We start from the raw sequence: 15901 nt of genomic DNA, 5'->3' as shown, positions 1-15901 counted from the left end.
TTAAAAGAGGCAGATACCATGACAAAATGGGATTTACCTGAAGTCCAAGACTCATTTAACATATATAAACCAATAAATGTGATATATCATATTAGTGGCATGAAGGATAAAAACATATGACTTTCTTAGTGGGTACAGAAAAAGTATTTGGAAAATTTAACATCAATTTATAATAAAAATCTCTTTGCCACTCATCTGTGGCAAAGATACTTAAAACATGCAACAGATAAAGGGCAATTTCTTCAACAGGAAAACTGAACATTAGGAAAACTGGACATTACAAGCAAAATAATAAAATTGAACTCTCATTTTATGTCACATACAAAAACCAACTCAAAGTGAATCAAAGACTTAATAAAACGGGAAACTGTCAAACTACTAAAAGAAAATACAGGGTAAAAATCCATGACATGGTCTTGGAAAATTTGTTTTTTATATGATCCCCAAAACACAAGCCACAAAAGCAAAGACTGACAGTGGGATTCCATAAAAGTGAAGGATTCTGCAATGAAGAGTAGTAAATAATCAACAGAGTAAATGGATAGCCTATAGAATGAGTGAAAACATTTGAAAACTATCCATCTGATAAAAGATTTATATATAAACAATATATACAGATTTCAAACAACTCAACAGCAAGAAAAAAATAACGTGATTTTTAAAAATGGACAAAGGCCTTGAGTGGATGTTTCTCAAAAGAAGACAAGCTGCTATATTTTATTTGGAATTTTCATCTATATTCTTATGAAGAGTTGGTCATAATTTTTTAAAAATATGGTATATTTGATTTTGTACATATTTGTTTAATTTTTACATATCACCCACTGAAACTTCATAAAGAAATTTATGTTCTAAATCCATGCATCTTCATTTCTCTCTAACAGAAGTTTATAGAAGACTGGAAACAGTATATTTAGGTATTTTCTTCAAACATACAGTTGATTACTCTTAACAGCACAAGAGAAAAAAAGGAATTAGGGTTTCACAAGACAGGACCCTAGGACCCTGTAATTCTCAACAGACCATGGAGGTTAAGGAACAGCTTGGGTGCCTTAACATAAACATAAACAAATACATAACATAAACAAACATTTCAGAAGGTGACAGTAGTGATTCATTAATTTTTCTGATATTGATACATCTTTCAAAAATCTTGGGACTACAAATAGGGCATGGTATCAGTTCTTTTTCCTTCTCTGGCAAAAGACCTCAGAATGGAAAACTATTAAATGATTTTCTCCTTATTATTATACTTGGGATTTCAAAACTATGGAGGAATTTTGGCTCACAAATCTTCCTTAATAAAGACCTTCAATAATCCACAGTGGGGAAAAAATCTATATAATTAAATAAAAACAAAAGATATTTTGATCCCTTCTCTTTTTAATGAAAAGAAGATAAATATTAATGAAGAGTGGATATTACAGACATTTTTTTTCTTTGACAGTGTAACTTCTTTTCCATCCTCCTCTTAAATATAACAGTCACTATCAATTTGTGATTTTTATCTTAATGCAATATCGTTGTTTCTCTTTGTTCCTAGAAATCTTTTTAAAAGAAAGAATAATTAATGATAATCTTCCAAGTGTCTTTATAACATCTAGTATGGTGTTTATACTTTTTTCTTCTTTGCCCAATTAATGGTTAGAGGTTATTAAAACTTTCCAAAATTTTCAACAGGATGTGAAAAGGTTTCTTCTCTCCTTGTGTGTTGGTGGCTTCCCTTCTACTTTTTTCTGGAAAGCAATTCCTTTATATAAAATATTTTTTTTATCCTTTCTTACAATACCTGCTCTGCACATGTCAGAGGTGCTGAGTTATTCAGTTTCTCTCTTAATAGTGTTAGATGGTTTTATGGATGATATTTTGCTTATGAAGTCTGCATTATCTGGATTTTTTGGGGGGTTTTATGAGCAAAGTATTAGATTCTGGCTTTGAATCAATAAAAATTATTAAATTTATTTAATTAAGGTAGAAAACTAGTTATCCTGAATTTCAAAGATTTATTTAAATATTCAAAGCAGTGATAAATATGTTGAATCTATAGTATTTATTTTGAAGATAAGTACAAGATAAGCAAGTTTCAACATATTATCATCAAATATTGACTAATTCTCGATCTTATATTTATATCAAATAGAAATTACAATTCTGAACTGAGGTTAGAAGAATATTCAGTTTTTAAATTTTATTTTTCCAGGAATAAACTACTTCAGATTCAGATATGTGTAGGTGACTTCTTATTCATAATTAACTATTCAGGTACTTTATAATTTTTTTCTGTTCTATATATAAGATCTTACATTTCTAATATCATTATATTATTTAAGTCACTGTGTCTTACATTTTAATAAATTCTGTATATTATTCCTGAATAAATATTTAAAGAAACCTGCTGGTTTCTTGTGGAATAGGCAATATTTGGAATGAGACATGGACAGATTACAATCCTGGCTCCTTCACTTGTTGGCTGATATTTTTGTTCTTGTAAAATACTTCTACTTGGGATTTCTTTGAAGATTTGATGAAATTTTACATTCATATTGAGTGCTTGCCCTATGGCAGTCACTCTTCTAAGAACTTCATATTAGCCAATATTTCATTTTTACAACAATTCTGTGTAGTTGACTCCCTTATCATCCTTTTTAGAAAAGATGAATTAGTTCAAACTAGGTTTAAGCATTTGTACAAATTTACACCAGTGGCAAGTGGCAGACCCAGAATGTAAATCTAGTCTGCCTCTAAAACCCATTCCTATACCTCTATTGTCTTCCATTATACAAGACATATAATTTAGTTCTGATTACCCATTGGAGATGTAGATACTCAAGTCCTTCTGCATAAGTCACCAATAATTTTAAAGATATCCAGGTTACTATCTTACAATAAGTCTGTTTCTATACTAACTATACCATCAATTCAGTTAAAATCCAAAATAAGAAAAATATTGCAAACTAATTTGGTACTAAGTAAAAAAATATCATATTCTTTCTGACAACAATTTTTTTTTTTATCCCCGTGGTTCTTTTTTAAAAATATTTACTTTTTAGTTGTAGTTGGACATAATACCTTCATTCTATTTACTTATTTTTATGTGGTGCTGAGGTTTGAACCCAGCACCTCGCACACTAGGTGAGCACTCTACCCCTGAGCCACAACCCCAGCCCCATCCCTGTGGTCCTTTTAAGTTCTAATTGCTCTCAGAGGAATTGCAAAGATACCATGACTTCTTGTTAAATCTGAATGTTAAATTTGAATAGATAGTTACCAGTATTATTGTCACCTGGCATTCCTGTATGAAAATACATTTGATAATGCATGGATTTCTAATTGTGAAACTGCCTTATTCAAAGGGATGTAGTTTGTGAATGATTGTGCTATGAGTACATGGTGTGAAATTTAAAAGAGGGAAAGATAAAGGCTTCTTAATTTTACAGTACTAATTCTTCAATGACAATTTGGAAAAAAATATCAGGCATTTCCCTTTTCATCTTATTCACCATACCAACAATAAAAAAGAGATTCTGTCAAGGCAAAGTTTGGTAGCAGGAATCTTCCAGCAGAAGAGTAATATCAGAGAGGAAGAAGACAGGGACAAGAATGAGGAAACTTTGCTAAGGCACAGTTGGGAAGGTGCCAGGTTAAAGGCACATGTCTTAAAATTACATTTTATGACGAAAATTTATGTTACAGTGCTTTTTGTTGATTAAGGGATCTGCATTAACGCCATGTGTCCTCTGAAAAGAGACTTAGAGAAAATGAATAAAGAAATGATACTTGGTTATCTTTTCTCATATGTCAGATAAGATGCTGGGATTTGCAAAAGTTTTGGGCTTTAATCAAAACAAAATAAATATCATAAAAGTTGAACTAAAGAATTCTGACTTCTGAATTAATGGAGATAACTTGAATTCAATTTTTCCATTGCTTAGCTTTATCTCATACACACACACACACACACACACACGTGCGGCATTGATAATTCTGGAACAGTGTGCAAAATTTGAGGATTAATTTTCATTATTTAAGGAAAAAAATCTGTCTATCTATGATATCCCTTGTATATCTATCAGCTCTAAAATAAGTTATTGCCAAAGACAGAGGAGAGGGACATATCCTATTTAAATAGTATTAAATTTTGTCAGCACAACAAGGCAGTTTTTGCCAGTATGAATTTATTTTAAAGGGTATATCTATCTATACAATTCATAGAAAAAGTAAGTACAAACCCTGTGCACTTAAACAAATCATACAAACACACATGCAGACACTCAGATGTGCATATATAAGCTTAAAATATAGAAAACTTCTGAGATTTTCTCTATATTCTAAGACCCATGTGCTTATTCTCTTCTGTTTTGCCAGGTGGTATTTTTGAATATGTGGAATCTGGCCCAATGGGAGCTGAGGAACTCGCGTTCAGATTTGCTGTGAACACAATCAACAGAAATAGGACCTTGTTGCCCAATACCACCCTAACCTATGACACCCAGAAGATCAATCTATATGACAGTTTTGAAGCATCCAAGAAAGGTAATTGATTGATATTTAGCATCTTGTTTTCTGGAATTCAAATTTCCAGGTATTCTTAAGAGATTTCTTAAAACCCTCATGTTGTTAATAAGCTGTTAAGAACATTTGCATATAAAGTTTCCTTTTCTAAATGCACAAAAATTTTATCAGGGAGGGGAAGGTGATATAATCACATTTTAGAATAAATCTGCTTATAAATCAATGCAATTAAATCTGTGATAGTCAAATTGTTTTTATCCCAATTGATCCTTTTGCCTGTTTAGTAAATTATACCTATTTTTCAAAACCCATTAAAATAAGATACATGTATCAGTGTATTTCATGAAGTTTTGAAATCCACTGTTACATTTTCATTTTTATTACCTGTCAATACTTTTGTATTATCACTTTGGTATCAATTTATTGACTACCTTGAAAGTATTGTGGTTTCAAGTAACTTCAAAAAATCAGTCCAATTTTATTTGAAAATTTTGAACTATAATTACTTTATGTATTCTCTATGCTTATTTTTGATCACTCAGTGTTTCTTCTTCCAACTGAAACTAAATGATAATTGATATAAAAATTATATAATGGAATAATTAGAATACTTTATGTATTTTATGTATTATTATCTTATAAAAGTATTTGAAATGACAAGAGTAGTAAACCATTCATTTTGTGAATATGAATTTAACATTCAGATGTGAAGAAAGATAATGGAAATATTATCAAAGTATTATTTTAGCAAAATGGCAGTCTTATTTGTAAATGTGTTTGATAGATATTTCCATAATTTCATGTAAGTAATCTTTTCTAACATGTAGGTGATGTTATACTTGGGGTCTTGTCTTTTCCATAGTTAAAAGTCATGTAATAGAAATTAACTTCCATGACATAGATTTTTCAAAGGAGCAGGCATACAAAGCATTTGTTTGCACTTCATACTTTTAAACAATGTTTTCTTTTCTGTGATGCTAATATTATTTTACTAGCTGCCTTTTGTTAATGGAAATGTACATAATTATTTATAATTCTAAGTTGGTGCAGATTTCTTCTAAGCTTATTAATATTAATGGCAGCTGATAAGGTACAACATTGCTCAAGATGAAAGTCTTCTTTTCCCCCAGCAGCTAACTTCTGTTTATCAAAGCCATATTCTCCCTGCCCTTTGAATTCATATCTTTATGAATACAAATAAGTTCCACATTTCAGAACCATGTCAGGGTAGTGAAAGGTTTGGAAAGCTGAAAAAAGGTTAAAGTTTACTGCAAAATGCTACATTTGTCATCATAATTGCAAAGTAAGTCATTAACTGCAAGACAAGTGCATTTGATTAGTGGCATAGTTCATGATTATTTTCATTAGGAAGAAGAAGCTTTGCCTCTAATGAAAGCATTCAGACCAAAGAACATGGAATGAGTGCAGTATAAATAAAATATTAATAGATTTCTTAATGATGACTTTGCAGGAACAATGTAAAAACATAGGCTAGAATGTTCTGACAGAAAACAAGATACTATGCTGGGAATGTCCTAGCAATATATTAAATGATCGAGTCGTTTGTTTTCCAAACCCTTATAATAAATTTAAAATTCTTAAAAACTCATAGGGAATCAAATCTATTAGTTGACATTGGCCTAAAATCAGGAAAAGCTCAAAAAAAGTGTGTGAGTAACTTTCTTTGTTAGATGTTAAAAGTGTGACTGCATGGTTTGAGCTTTATCTTGTGAAGCTCTTGTTTGTTGCTGGTTAGAAAATACACATAGGTAAAAGGATAATATAAGGGAAGAGTTACCATAGCTTTGAACCTCCTAGGGGCTTAATAAAAATACACATTGATAATGACATTAATGATTGATTATAAAATAGCTTAATTAATTTGAATGTTTTAAAAAGTTAATTTTAAGACAAGAAAATAATAAGAAATTAGATTTAAATCTTGACATTTTTCACTGGCTTTTTTCTCCTGTATTTCTATTAGGAAAACATTGTTTTGCTGAGTTAATGAATATACTTATGTATTAGAACTTGATTCATTATTTGAATCATATATTATTTTTAAATGACTCCTCTGACAATTGATAATTTTATGTTAGACACATGAATACACTAAATACTCTCATAAAATATTTAGCTTTTCATAGCTTGTGATTTTTCTAAAAAAAAAATGAGTGAAGGAAGATTGTTTGTTCTCAATGTACATTAATTTAAAATCCCATGTTGAGAAATCCCAAGTTGAGATTTTTTTAGGCTCCAGATTTTCTATGAATTCAGAATTCTATTCATTATGTAGAAAGGAAGAATCTATTCAAAATCAATGTGTTTAGATCATATTGGAATTTTGAAGAGAGTTCAAGCAATGTTCAAGCAAATGTTTTTCCAACTAAGACTTTATTATTGCATGCCTTGATGATTATGAATTCATTCATCACATTCTACATTTTTTTGTAGAAAATTCTGAAAGAAAATGTCAGAAAAGTTCACACAGTAGAATTACAATCCATTTTGGAAGAACATCTGATTTTAGTTTAAATCCCAATAGAACTCCTCAGTCCTGTTTAAATGTTTACAGTAATGGACATATCATTTCCTCTTGGACAAAGTTTTCCATGTCTGGACATTTCCCACTTCATATATTAATTTGTGAGAAGCTTTTAAATGCCCAGGTTCTCCTTTGCCAGTTAAATGACACAAGCTTAAACTTATTTCACAGTCTAGGTCTTCAAGGTTTTTTTAAATTTTTTTTTTAGTAAAAATTTTTAAAATATATATACTTTTAGTTGTAGATGGACACAATACCTTGATTTATTTATTTTCATGTGGTGCTGTGGATAGAACCCAGTACCTCACCCATATCAGGCAAGCACTTAACCACTGAGCTACAACTCCAGCCCCCAGTTCTTCAAATATTTGAAGATAATTTTCATGATTCTAGTAATTATTCACTCTGGGAAAAAACTCACTATTTGCTTCAGTGTGCCTTATAAAAATTTAAGTCCTAAACTGAATATGCTCTAGTTTGTTTATGCCTTTTAATTACTACAATTATTATTCATAAAAATGAAATTTTCTGTGAGTAAATACTAACTTTAAAAAATAATTTAGAACAGTATAAAAGACATTTTAGTATCCTAAAAGTATATAAGATGAATACTTATCTAATGATTTTGGCGCTCTTCTACTCAGTGAGTTAAAGTCATATGAAATCATCCCCAAGAGCCATAGTAGGTTTTGTATGACTGGTTGTATGCATAAGTTGACCTGTGACTATACTTTAACTGTACTTTGCCCTAGCTAATTCAGTCAGAAGAGGGACCAAATGGCTGACTGTTCATTAATAATTTTAAATTATAAAGGATGACCAGGAAATTTGGGGAAAAAACACTATTTTTTTCATTTTCCTAACAAAAATTAGTCTTCCAAAATGAACATGAAAATTTAAAAATGTGTAGACCTTCCTTTTCTTTCTCCTTTTCCAAAATTGTAGACTTACTTGAACATTAAGCTGCAGGCATTTGAGTGAATTAATTCTCTTATAACAAACTGAAAATGTTCAGACAGATAAAATGCAAAAGTAGTGAAATGTAAATATTATGTTAAAGAAAAAATATTTATTCAGGATGATACCTTTGGGTTTTAATAATAATGTGTTATCTGCTGATGTACTGGCATCTCTCCTCTCTTTATTAACAGACTTCTATCTCCTCTGTAGCCTGTGATCAACTGTCTCTTGGGGTGGCTGCCATCTTCGGGCCTTCACACAGCTCATCAGCAAACGCGGTACAGTCCATCTGCAATGCTCTGGGGGTTCCCCACATACAGACCCGCTGGAAGCACCAGGTGTCAGACAACAAAGATTCCTTTTATGTCAGCCTCTACCCAGACTTCTCTTCGCTCAGCCGTGCCATTTTAGACTTGGTGCAGTTTTTCAAGTGGAAAACCGTCACAGTTGTGTATGATGACAGCACTGGTAAGAAAAATTAGTAGTCTTTGGGCTATGCTTTAAATATATATCATTTTCTGGAGCCTACTCCGAATTCTGTGTTCTTGGTTTTTGTTTGGTTTTTATGTGGGTTTTTGTTTGTTCATTTTTAAAAATTAAGTTAAGAGAAGGAAAGACATTTGGAACCAGATATCAATCCTAATTTCATGTATACAGATAACAGCAAAATCACAGACTTTTTCTCTGTTTGTGTATTAAGCACTTTTTTTTGAAGTGTCAACTAGCTTTAACCATAAATTGGGCAAAGGATAGAGATAGTATGAAATATAATATTGAGATGTTTATTCAAAGAATATTTCTAATAGGTTGAGGATAATTTCCTGCAGCTATCAGTGAACTTGTCAAGAAATTCATAGTTTTGCCTCAATTTTTTATCTGTTTATATGCAAATAATGCATATGGAAAGTAATAAATTTGTTGAGATTTCTTTCTCAACTGGGCAACAACATAATAACCATTGAAATATTTGTGAGTTTTTGGAACTACTCTTGTGCAGACACCACTTAGGGATTTAGAGACTAGAACGTACAAATGATATTTATTGAGTGTCTTAAAAGAATATTTTAATGAATACTTACTGACTGGAGGTTATGCAAATTTCTTGTTTTAATGTATGTCAATATTTTTATATATGAATGGTTACCTTCAATTTTTAACTAAACACAAGTCTTAGGCTGAGGGTGTAGTTCAGTAGAGCACTTGTCTAGCAAGCAAGAGGTCCTGGGTTCATATCATCCACCAGTATTGAAAAAAATAGTTGCAGAGAAATTTAAGAAAATAAACAGTAAAAATAAACTTTTAATATCTGTTGGCGGTTATAGAGGTGAAGGAACTTAAAACAGAGCAATACATAATTGACAGAAACAGCTAAAATTTTATGCTATTTTTTCAATTCTCTACCTAGTATTCTTTAAATTAGAATATAAAATATTTTATTTTAGGGCCCTTCACTATACTTTCTTAAATATACAAAATTGAAATTATTTTAATTTAAATTCTTCCCAAGAGTATGCCAGGAATACATTTAGTTTACATATGCAGATACAGAGGTCTGTTCCAAAATTTGTTTATTTGTTAAGAATATCGATTAGTACAAATTGGCAAATAGGAGCTTTTTAAAGAGAACAGGAAGTTACAGGACTTGAGAAATGAAGATAGTTTTAAAAAGTTTTTATTGGGAAATAGACAAGTTTGAACAGAAATATAAATGTGTGTGTGTGTATGCATGCATGTGTGTATAATAAAATATATATATTTAATTAAAGCTGCGTATGTTTATTGGAATCCTGACCTCAGATTAAATTTATTACAATAATGTAAGTTGCTTTTTAAAGAAGCTTTGTTCCTTTCATTGCTTTAAAGGTGATGTAGATTCTTGGAGATTTCAAAGGTCTTCAATTATTTAGATATTAATGCCAATTTAGAGTCATTACAAAATTATTTGTAGGATAAGTATGGCTTAAAAATTCTCTTGGGAAAATATTTATTAATGTTCTATTTCATGCAACATTTAATTCAACAAATATTGATTGAGTACTTGCTACAGGCCAAGGAGTTACAGATATGATTACATGCGGTAAAAGAAGCAAAGTCCTTGCCTTTGTTGAGTTTCTAATTCACATTTAAAGACATATCATTATTTATGATTTTATAATTATTCTTAATGAGAAAATTTAATTTGTAACTGACCATTTGTTTCTTTTAATTGAAAGCACTTTTGAGAACCTGGGTATTCATGATTATTTTATGTGATACAACTGACTTTAAGGCAGGTGGAAGAGTCTCTTTAAAATATGTTCAGAAGTATATGAAAATTGAATGTTTGTCTTCTTCATATTTAAAACTCTCAAGGTAGAATTTTAATGATGGAATTTAAAAAAGAATTTGTAAATTTCACAGGAAAACGTGATTATTATTTGGTGACTTTGGAAGAGATCTGTTTATAGCTAGCACTGTGAACTGAAATGGGTAGCCCCCCACCGACCAAGATAAACCATATTGACTCTGTTAAGGACTTATGTATCAATTATTTACTGTAGGACACACATGCAACATTTTATTTATATTTTCCTTTTCCAGATTTATTTGTTATGTATGCTATTCCTCCCATTTATATTCATTTCTCTTTCATTGTGTTGTCCACTTTGATACATGATAATTATACTTTCATCCAGTCTTTGTTCCCTCCCCGAAAACAGATGGGATGATAGATGAAATATAGTGCAAGAGTAGGAGAAATTCTTAAACTGATGTTAACAGGAGCTATTTATTTTTTATGATAATTAGCATTTGTTGTTGTCATAGATGAATGCTTTTAAACACCATGAAAGTCTGTTATAGCTCTTAATGATGTCCAAAAATGATGGAAAGGAATTGGCTTCAGAAACAAAGCTATGTTTCTGTCAGTCACTTTGGAACATATGATTCATTTTAAATATAAACTAAAAATAAGTTGGATAGCTGTCAGCTTGTAAGTGATTCAGGGATAAGTTGTGAATATTCGCTTTAAAGTATGTTTCATCTTTGTTTATAGATCAGTAGTTCATTAACAGAGAACTCTAGGATGGTAAGAAAAAGTCTGGGATTCTATTGCCAATTTTGCTACTAAGTGATTGGAACAATGGTGAAAAAGAGAAGAAGGGAATGGAAAAGACTACAGAAATGAGCAAAAATGCATTAGGCCTTGTGATAGTTCCTGTTCCATAAATTATTTCAATTAATCTTCAAAGCAGTTCTTGAGTACAAAAGGAAACAGGTTATCACCCCATCATGCCTGTTTCCTCCTATGACTGGCTCTCCTGATCACTCAGGCTGAGACAGAAAAATAAACATTTTCTCTGATTTCTTCCTTACTGGGACTCTACAATCAAGCTCTGTTGGTTGTCAGTTCTGTACCTTTTTTATTTGCTTATTGCTCTACACACTACCACTTCTTAGTTCAAAATCAGCATCATCTCTTGTGTATTATGATAAACAACCTTCTAATTGGATTCTCCATTTCAATTCTGCATCTCAGTAATCTAACCTCTACACTGCACTTTTTAAAAATGCAATTCTTATCAGTTCCTCCTTTACTAGCTTCTCATTACTCTAAAAATAACATCCAAATATTTTAAGAAGCCTGATAACTTATCTAGTCCCTGTACTTCTCCAATAACATTTGAGTGTACATGTACCACTTAATTCTCTTAAATTGAATAATGAAGCTTTTTTTTGAATTGCTAAAAGTGCTATTTTGTTCACCCAGAAAGCTCTTATTCTGTCCCCGTTCCTCCTAGCCACCAATTGCACACATGCACACATTTACACTTACACACTCATACATACCATTTGGCTTTAATGTCATGAAGAATGGCTTCCCTGATTTCTGTTCCCAGTTCTGGAACTGGTGTCCCCTAATACATCCCATGGTATCACAGTAACTCCCATGATACTCCCCATGAGAACACATATCACACTGGATGTCTTTTCTTGGCTCTATCTTCCACTGGAGCAGAGCAACATGTGAGCAGAATAACCCTTAACACTGTTCAGGTCTATCAACAATTGGCTAAAATATTGCCTGGCTCATGGAAGTGCCTTAATAAATATTTAAGGAATGAAGACATGAAGATCTTATTATATCAGATGTTTAGACAAGGAAACGCCAATGAGTTAAGTAATCTGCCAAAGTCAAATTCAATTAGGTAGATTTTTAAATACTTGCCCTTGAATAAATAGATTTAATAATAATTTTCTGGTGGAGATAATTGCTTCTATAACTTTCAAAAATCATATAAGCAAGCTAGACTGAGATGTGTTTGTATTCAATTTCTACTATATGTTAGTTTTGCAGTGCTGGGACCAATATATCTAACAAGAACATCTTAAAGGAAGAAAAGGTTATTTTAGCTCATGTTTTTTAAGGTTCAGTCTATAATGGACTGACTCCATAGCTCAGGGACCCAGATGAGGCAGAAACATCATGGCAGGAGGGTGTAGAGGAAGAAAACTACTCAATTCATGATAGCCAGGAAGCAGAGAAAGAGGGGGGGGGGGGCAAGGGAGCACACCAGTAGTCAGTAACAAAATGTAAGTATCAAAGGCATGCTCCCAGTGACCTTCCAGCCATATCCTATCTGCCTATAGTTAGTAGTCCTGGCAAATTATTAATCCATCAAATGGATTAATCCTCTGATTAGGTTATAGTTCTCACAACCTAATGATATCACTTATGAAAATTATTTCATTGTCTCACATACAAACTTTCCAGGGATACCTCATATCTAAATCATAAAACTACAATTAAACATGTATGTATTTGAACAATCATTCATCAAATTTCTTCTGTGTGACAGGAGCTACCTTAGAGGGAACAAGATCATGGAGAAAACTTTTGTCTTCATGAGATTAGAGTTAAGTGAGTGGTAGAGAGTGACAAGTGATAACAGCATGATTATAGCATAGTAAGTGCAGAGGAGTCAAGTAAACAATATTGTGGCAGCTCAAGAGAGGAAGGGCTAGCCAAGTATAGTGGCACACATCTGTAATCTCAGTGGCTCAGGAGGCTGAGGCAGGAGAAGCATGAGTTCAAGGCCAGCCTCAGTAACTTGGCAAGGCTCTAAAATCATTTTTAGAAAGGAAGGGGTAAGGATGTAGCACAATGGTCTCAAGCACTCCTGGGTTCAAACTCTGGTACCAAACAACAACAACAACAACAACAAGAGCTACCTGGAAAGGACAGAAGAGAATTTTGGAGAACATGACCTTATGAAATTACTATGGCATATGAGTAGAAATGATTCTACTGTAGAAGAAGGAAGCAGCTGGAAGCAGCATGTTCAACTGTGAGGATGTCTGAGGGGGACAGTTTGTTAGGACATTGTAAGCACTCTGTAATGATGGAATCAGAAACAAGGAAGGTGGGATATAATGAGGGAGAGTTTACAAAAGGATAGCAGAGGAGAGATCATCCAGAGCTTGTGACTTTCTAGTCTCCCTTTTCTGGCTCCATTATCCTACCCTGGATTCAACATGGCTATAGAAATATCAGTGGTGTTCGTTGATGTGACCCTGCTTTCCAAACCATGATCGAGTGCCTCAAAGGTGGACATGGACCCATCCATTATTTTCCAGAAACTCAGAAGAAACATAGAGACGTCCACCAGCATGCAGTAGTGTGGTTACCATGCTTTCTTGGTGTCATAACATTCTAGATTAAAATCCTGTCACTGTTGTGTAATTCTCATCAAGTTATTTGACTGCTCACGGTCTGAGTTGAGGCATTTCAAAGCTGAGGACAATATGTACTTCACAGGATTGTTGACACAATTCATGGAATATATAAAATGTCTCACAGAACACACATAGTAGAAGCTTAAAACTAGCAGAAATACAAATGCCATATCTTATGTGCCATCTATTCTTTACTATAATCTATGAAAAAGTCATTGTTATTAACCCACCCTTTTAATATAAGAAAATTTAGATGCAGTGATTTGGCCAAGGATGTATAATAGGAACATGGGATTCTGGGTTTTACTCCTATGTGATCAACTTCAGAAAGTCTTCTTAAATACTGATTAGTGGAACATTTACCTAAAAAGGAAAAAGCAAGAAAAGGGACTTGGAAGAGGACATGTTAACTCAGGTTCTTAACACATTAAATTTGAAATATGTTTCGAATATTTACCAGTAACCTTTTTAGAAAGTTTACTAATTTGGGTAAAGTATATTTATACCTGTGTTTTAGACACATCTGTGTGTGCTTTTGGGATTGATTTAATAAAATGAAAAGTCCACTAATAGCAAATAATGAATTATACTTTATCTTGAATCTACATTTAAGTAGGATAAAATAAAGGAATTCAATAGAGTAAGTTAATTTGAAAATATATATTCCTGGAAGACACTAATTTTGAATAAAGTAATATTTTGGGGGGTATTGTAAAACATAGAGCCAAATAATTTCAGTTTTATTTTAGGGAGTGGGGTAATTTGAATCTAAGATGATTATATGTTGTACATTTTAAGTACAAAGCTTCAAGTGCTATATTCTCTAATTCCAAGTGCAAATACAATTAGCAATTACAACTTAAACCTAATTATTTGGGTATAGTTGATTACATAGCTCAGTGTACTAGTATTTCTTCAAAGTTAGTTATAGTTCCTGGTGTCTTTGCTCCTGTTTAAACAGACCTAATATTTTTTAGAGTATTATTTATTAGGTTCTGGTTATATGGTATTTAACATCTTTAAATGTATTCATAAAATTAATTCTTTCTCTAAGTTTTTCAATCTTTAAAATATATACCAAAATTAAAAGGAAAAAATAAATTTCTAATCCATAGTATTTCTATAACCCATATTTCTGCAGGAGTGAAATAAATCTACATCTTGATTGAAAGAAACATAATGAGTTTTTTTTTAAGCCAAACCTCATTCATCAGTAATATCTGCCTGTTTTTCATGATAAAAAGATTATATAAAATGGGAATAATTCTCATGTGGGTATTCAGACACTTACAGTTCTCTTAAATTTAGATTTTCTTGATTTTAATATATTGGCATGAGCATCTTGTTGGGTGCTTCCTTCCCAGCCATTCTTATTCTTGTCCACTGCCTGTCCAGGCAGCACAGAGGGAAGGAAAGTATTCAGATGATTTCTCTGAAGTGACTTACAGTATTGACTGCTCTCCTCTTTGAGAAAGAGTAAAATTCTCCAGCTTTGCACTCTGTGCCATCATTCTCTCCTTGTCATCTCGTTTTCAGCCATTTATTCCCATCTTCATTCTCTTAACTCATTTCTGTTTTCTTGTTCAAGGGTTTATTCCAAGACTTCTTGTTTTCTTATCTGTTCATCTTATTCTCCATATCACTTTTCATCTGACTCTTGCCTCCTTCTGCCTATATGCTATAGGCTCAATAATCTACATCTTCAGCTCTTTCTAGATCTCCCTGTTCATAGATCCAGCCACCCCTCAATCATCTTGATATGAACATCTCAGACTCACCTGACTCAACATGACAAAAACCTAACACATTATCTTTACATGCAAACTTGCTTTGCTTTTTCTGTTGAATTTCCCTCTTTATCAGGTTGTCGTAACCTGATTGCTGGTGGTCATTCAAGGTCTCTGTCTCTCATCTCCCATTTTCAGTTGATCAGTAATTGTTCTCAGTTTTTCCCGACATTTCTTAAATTTATTCTTCTCCGCCATCCCCACTGCGTCAGTTAACATCCTATCCTTTAGGCTAGAATCATGTCTTGTATTCTGCCCTATTTGAGCTAATGTATCTGGCACATCAAAATGGTCTTTTTAAAAATGAGTCTGATGATGCAATTTCTGGACTTAAAGCTATTCAATTGTTCCTCATTTCTTGGAAGGATAAGCTCTGATCTCA

General features: G+C 32.3%; 1 protein-coding gene across 3 annotated transcripts in view; it reads left to right on the top strand.

Annotated features, from left to right (window-relative positions):
• The window catches only part of Grik2 (glutamate ionotropic receptor kainate type subunit 2), a 677012-nt gene that overhangs the window by 211098 nt on the left and 450013 nt on the right, over window positions 1–15901 (top strand). For all 3 annotated transcript variants that reach the window (XM_027928184.2, XM_027928185.2, XM_027928187.2), the window contains exons 2-3: window positions 4366–4533; window positions 8228–8485. In XM_027928184.2, the coding sequence (XP_027783985.1) occupies window positions 4366–4533; window positions 8228–8485 (426 nt within the window). The remainder of the gene's footprint in view (window positions 1–4365; window positions 4534–8227; window positions 8486–15901) is intronic.

Source organism: Marmota flaviventris, chromosome 6 (genome assembly GCF_047511675.1).
Source record: "Marmota flaviventris isolate mMarFla1 chromosome 6, mMarFla1.hap1, whole genome shotgun sequence".
Lineage (NCBI taxonomy): Eukaryota > Metazoa > Chordata > Mammalia > Rodentia > Sciuridae > Marmota > Marmota flaviventris.
Note: the sequence above shows the minus strand (reverse complement) of the source record. Positions and strands in the feature narration are given on the sequence as shown.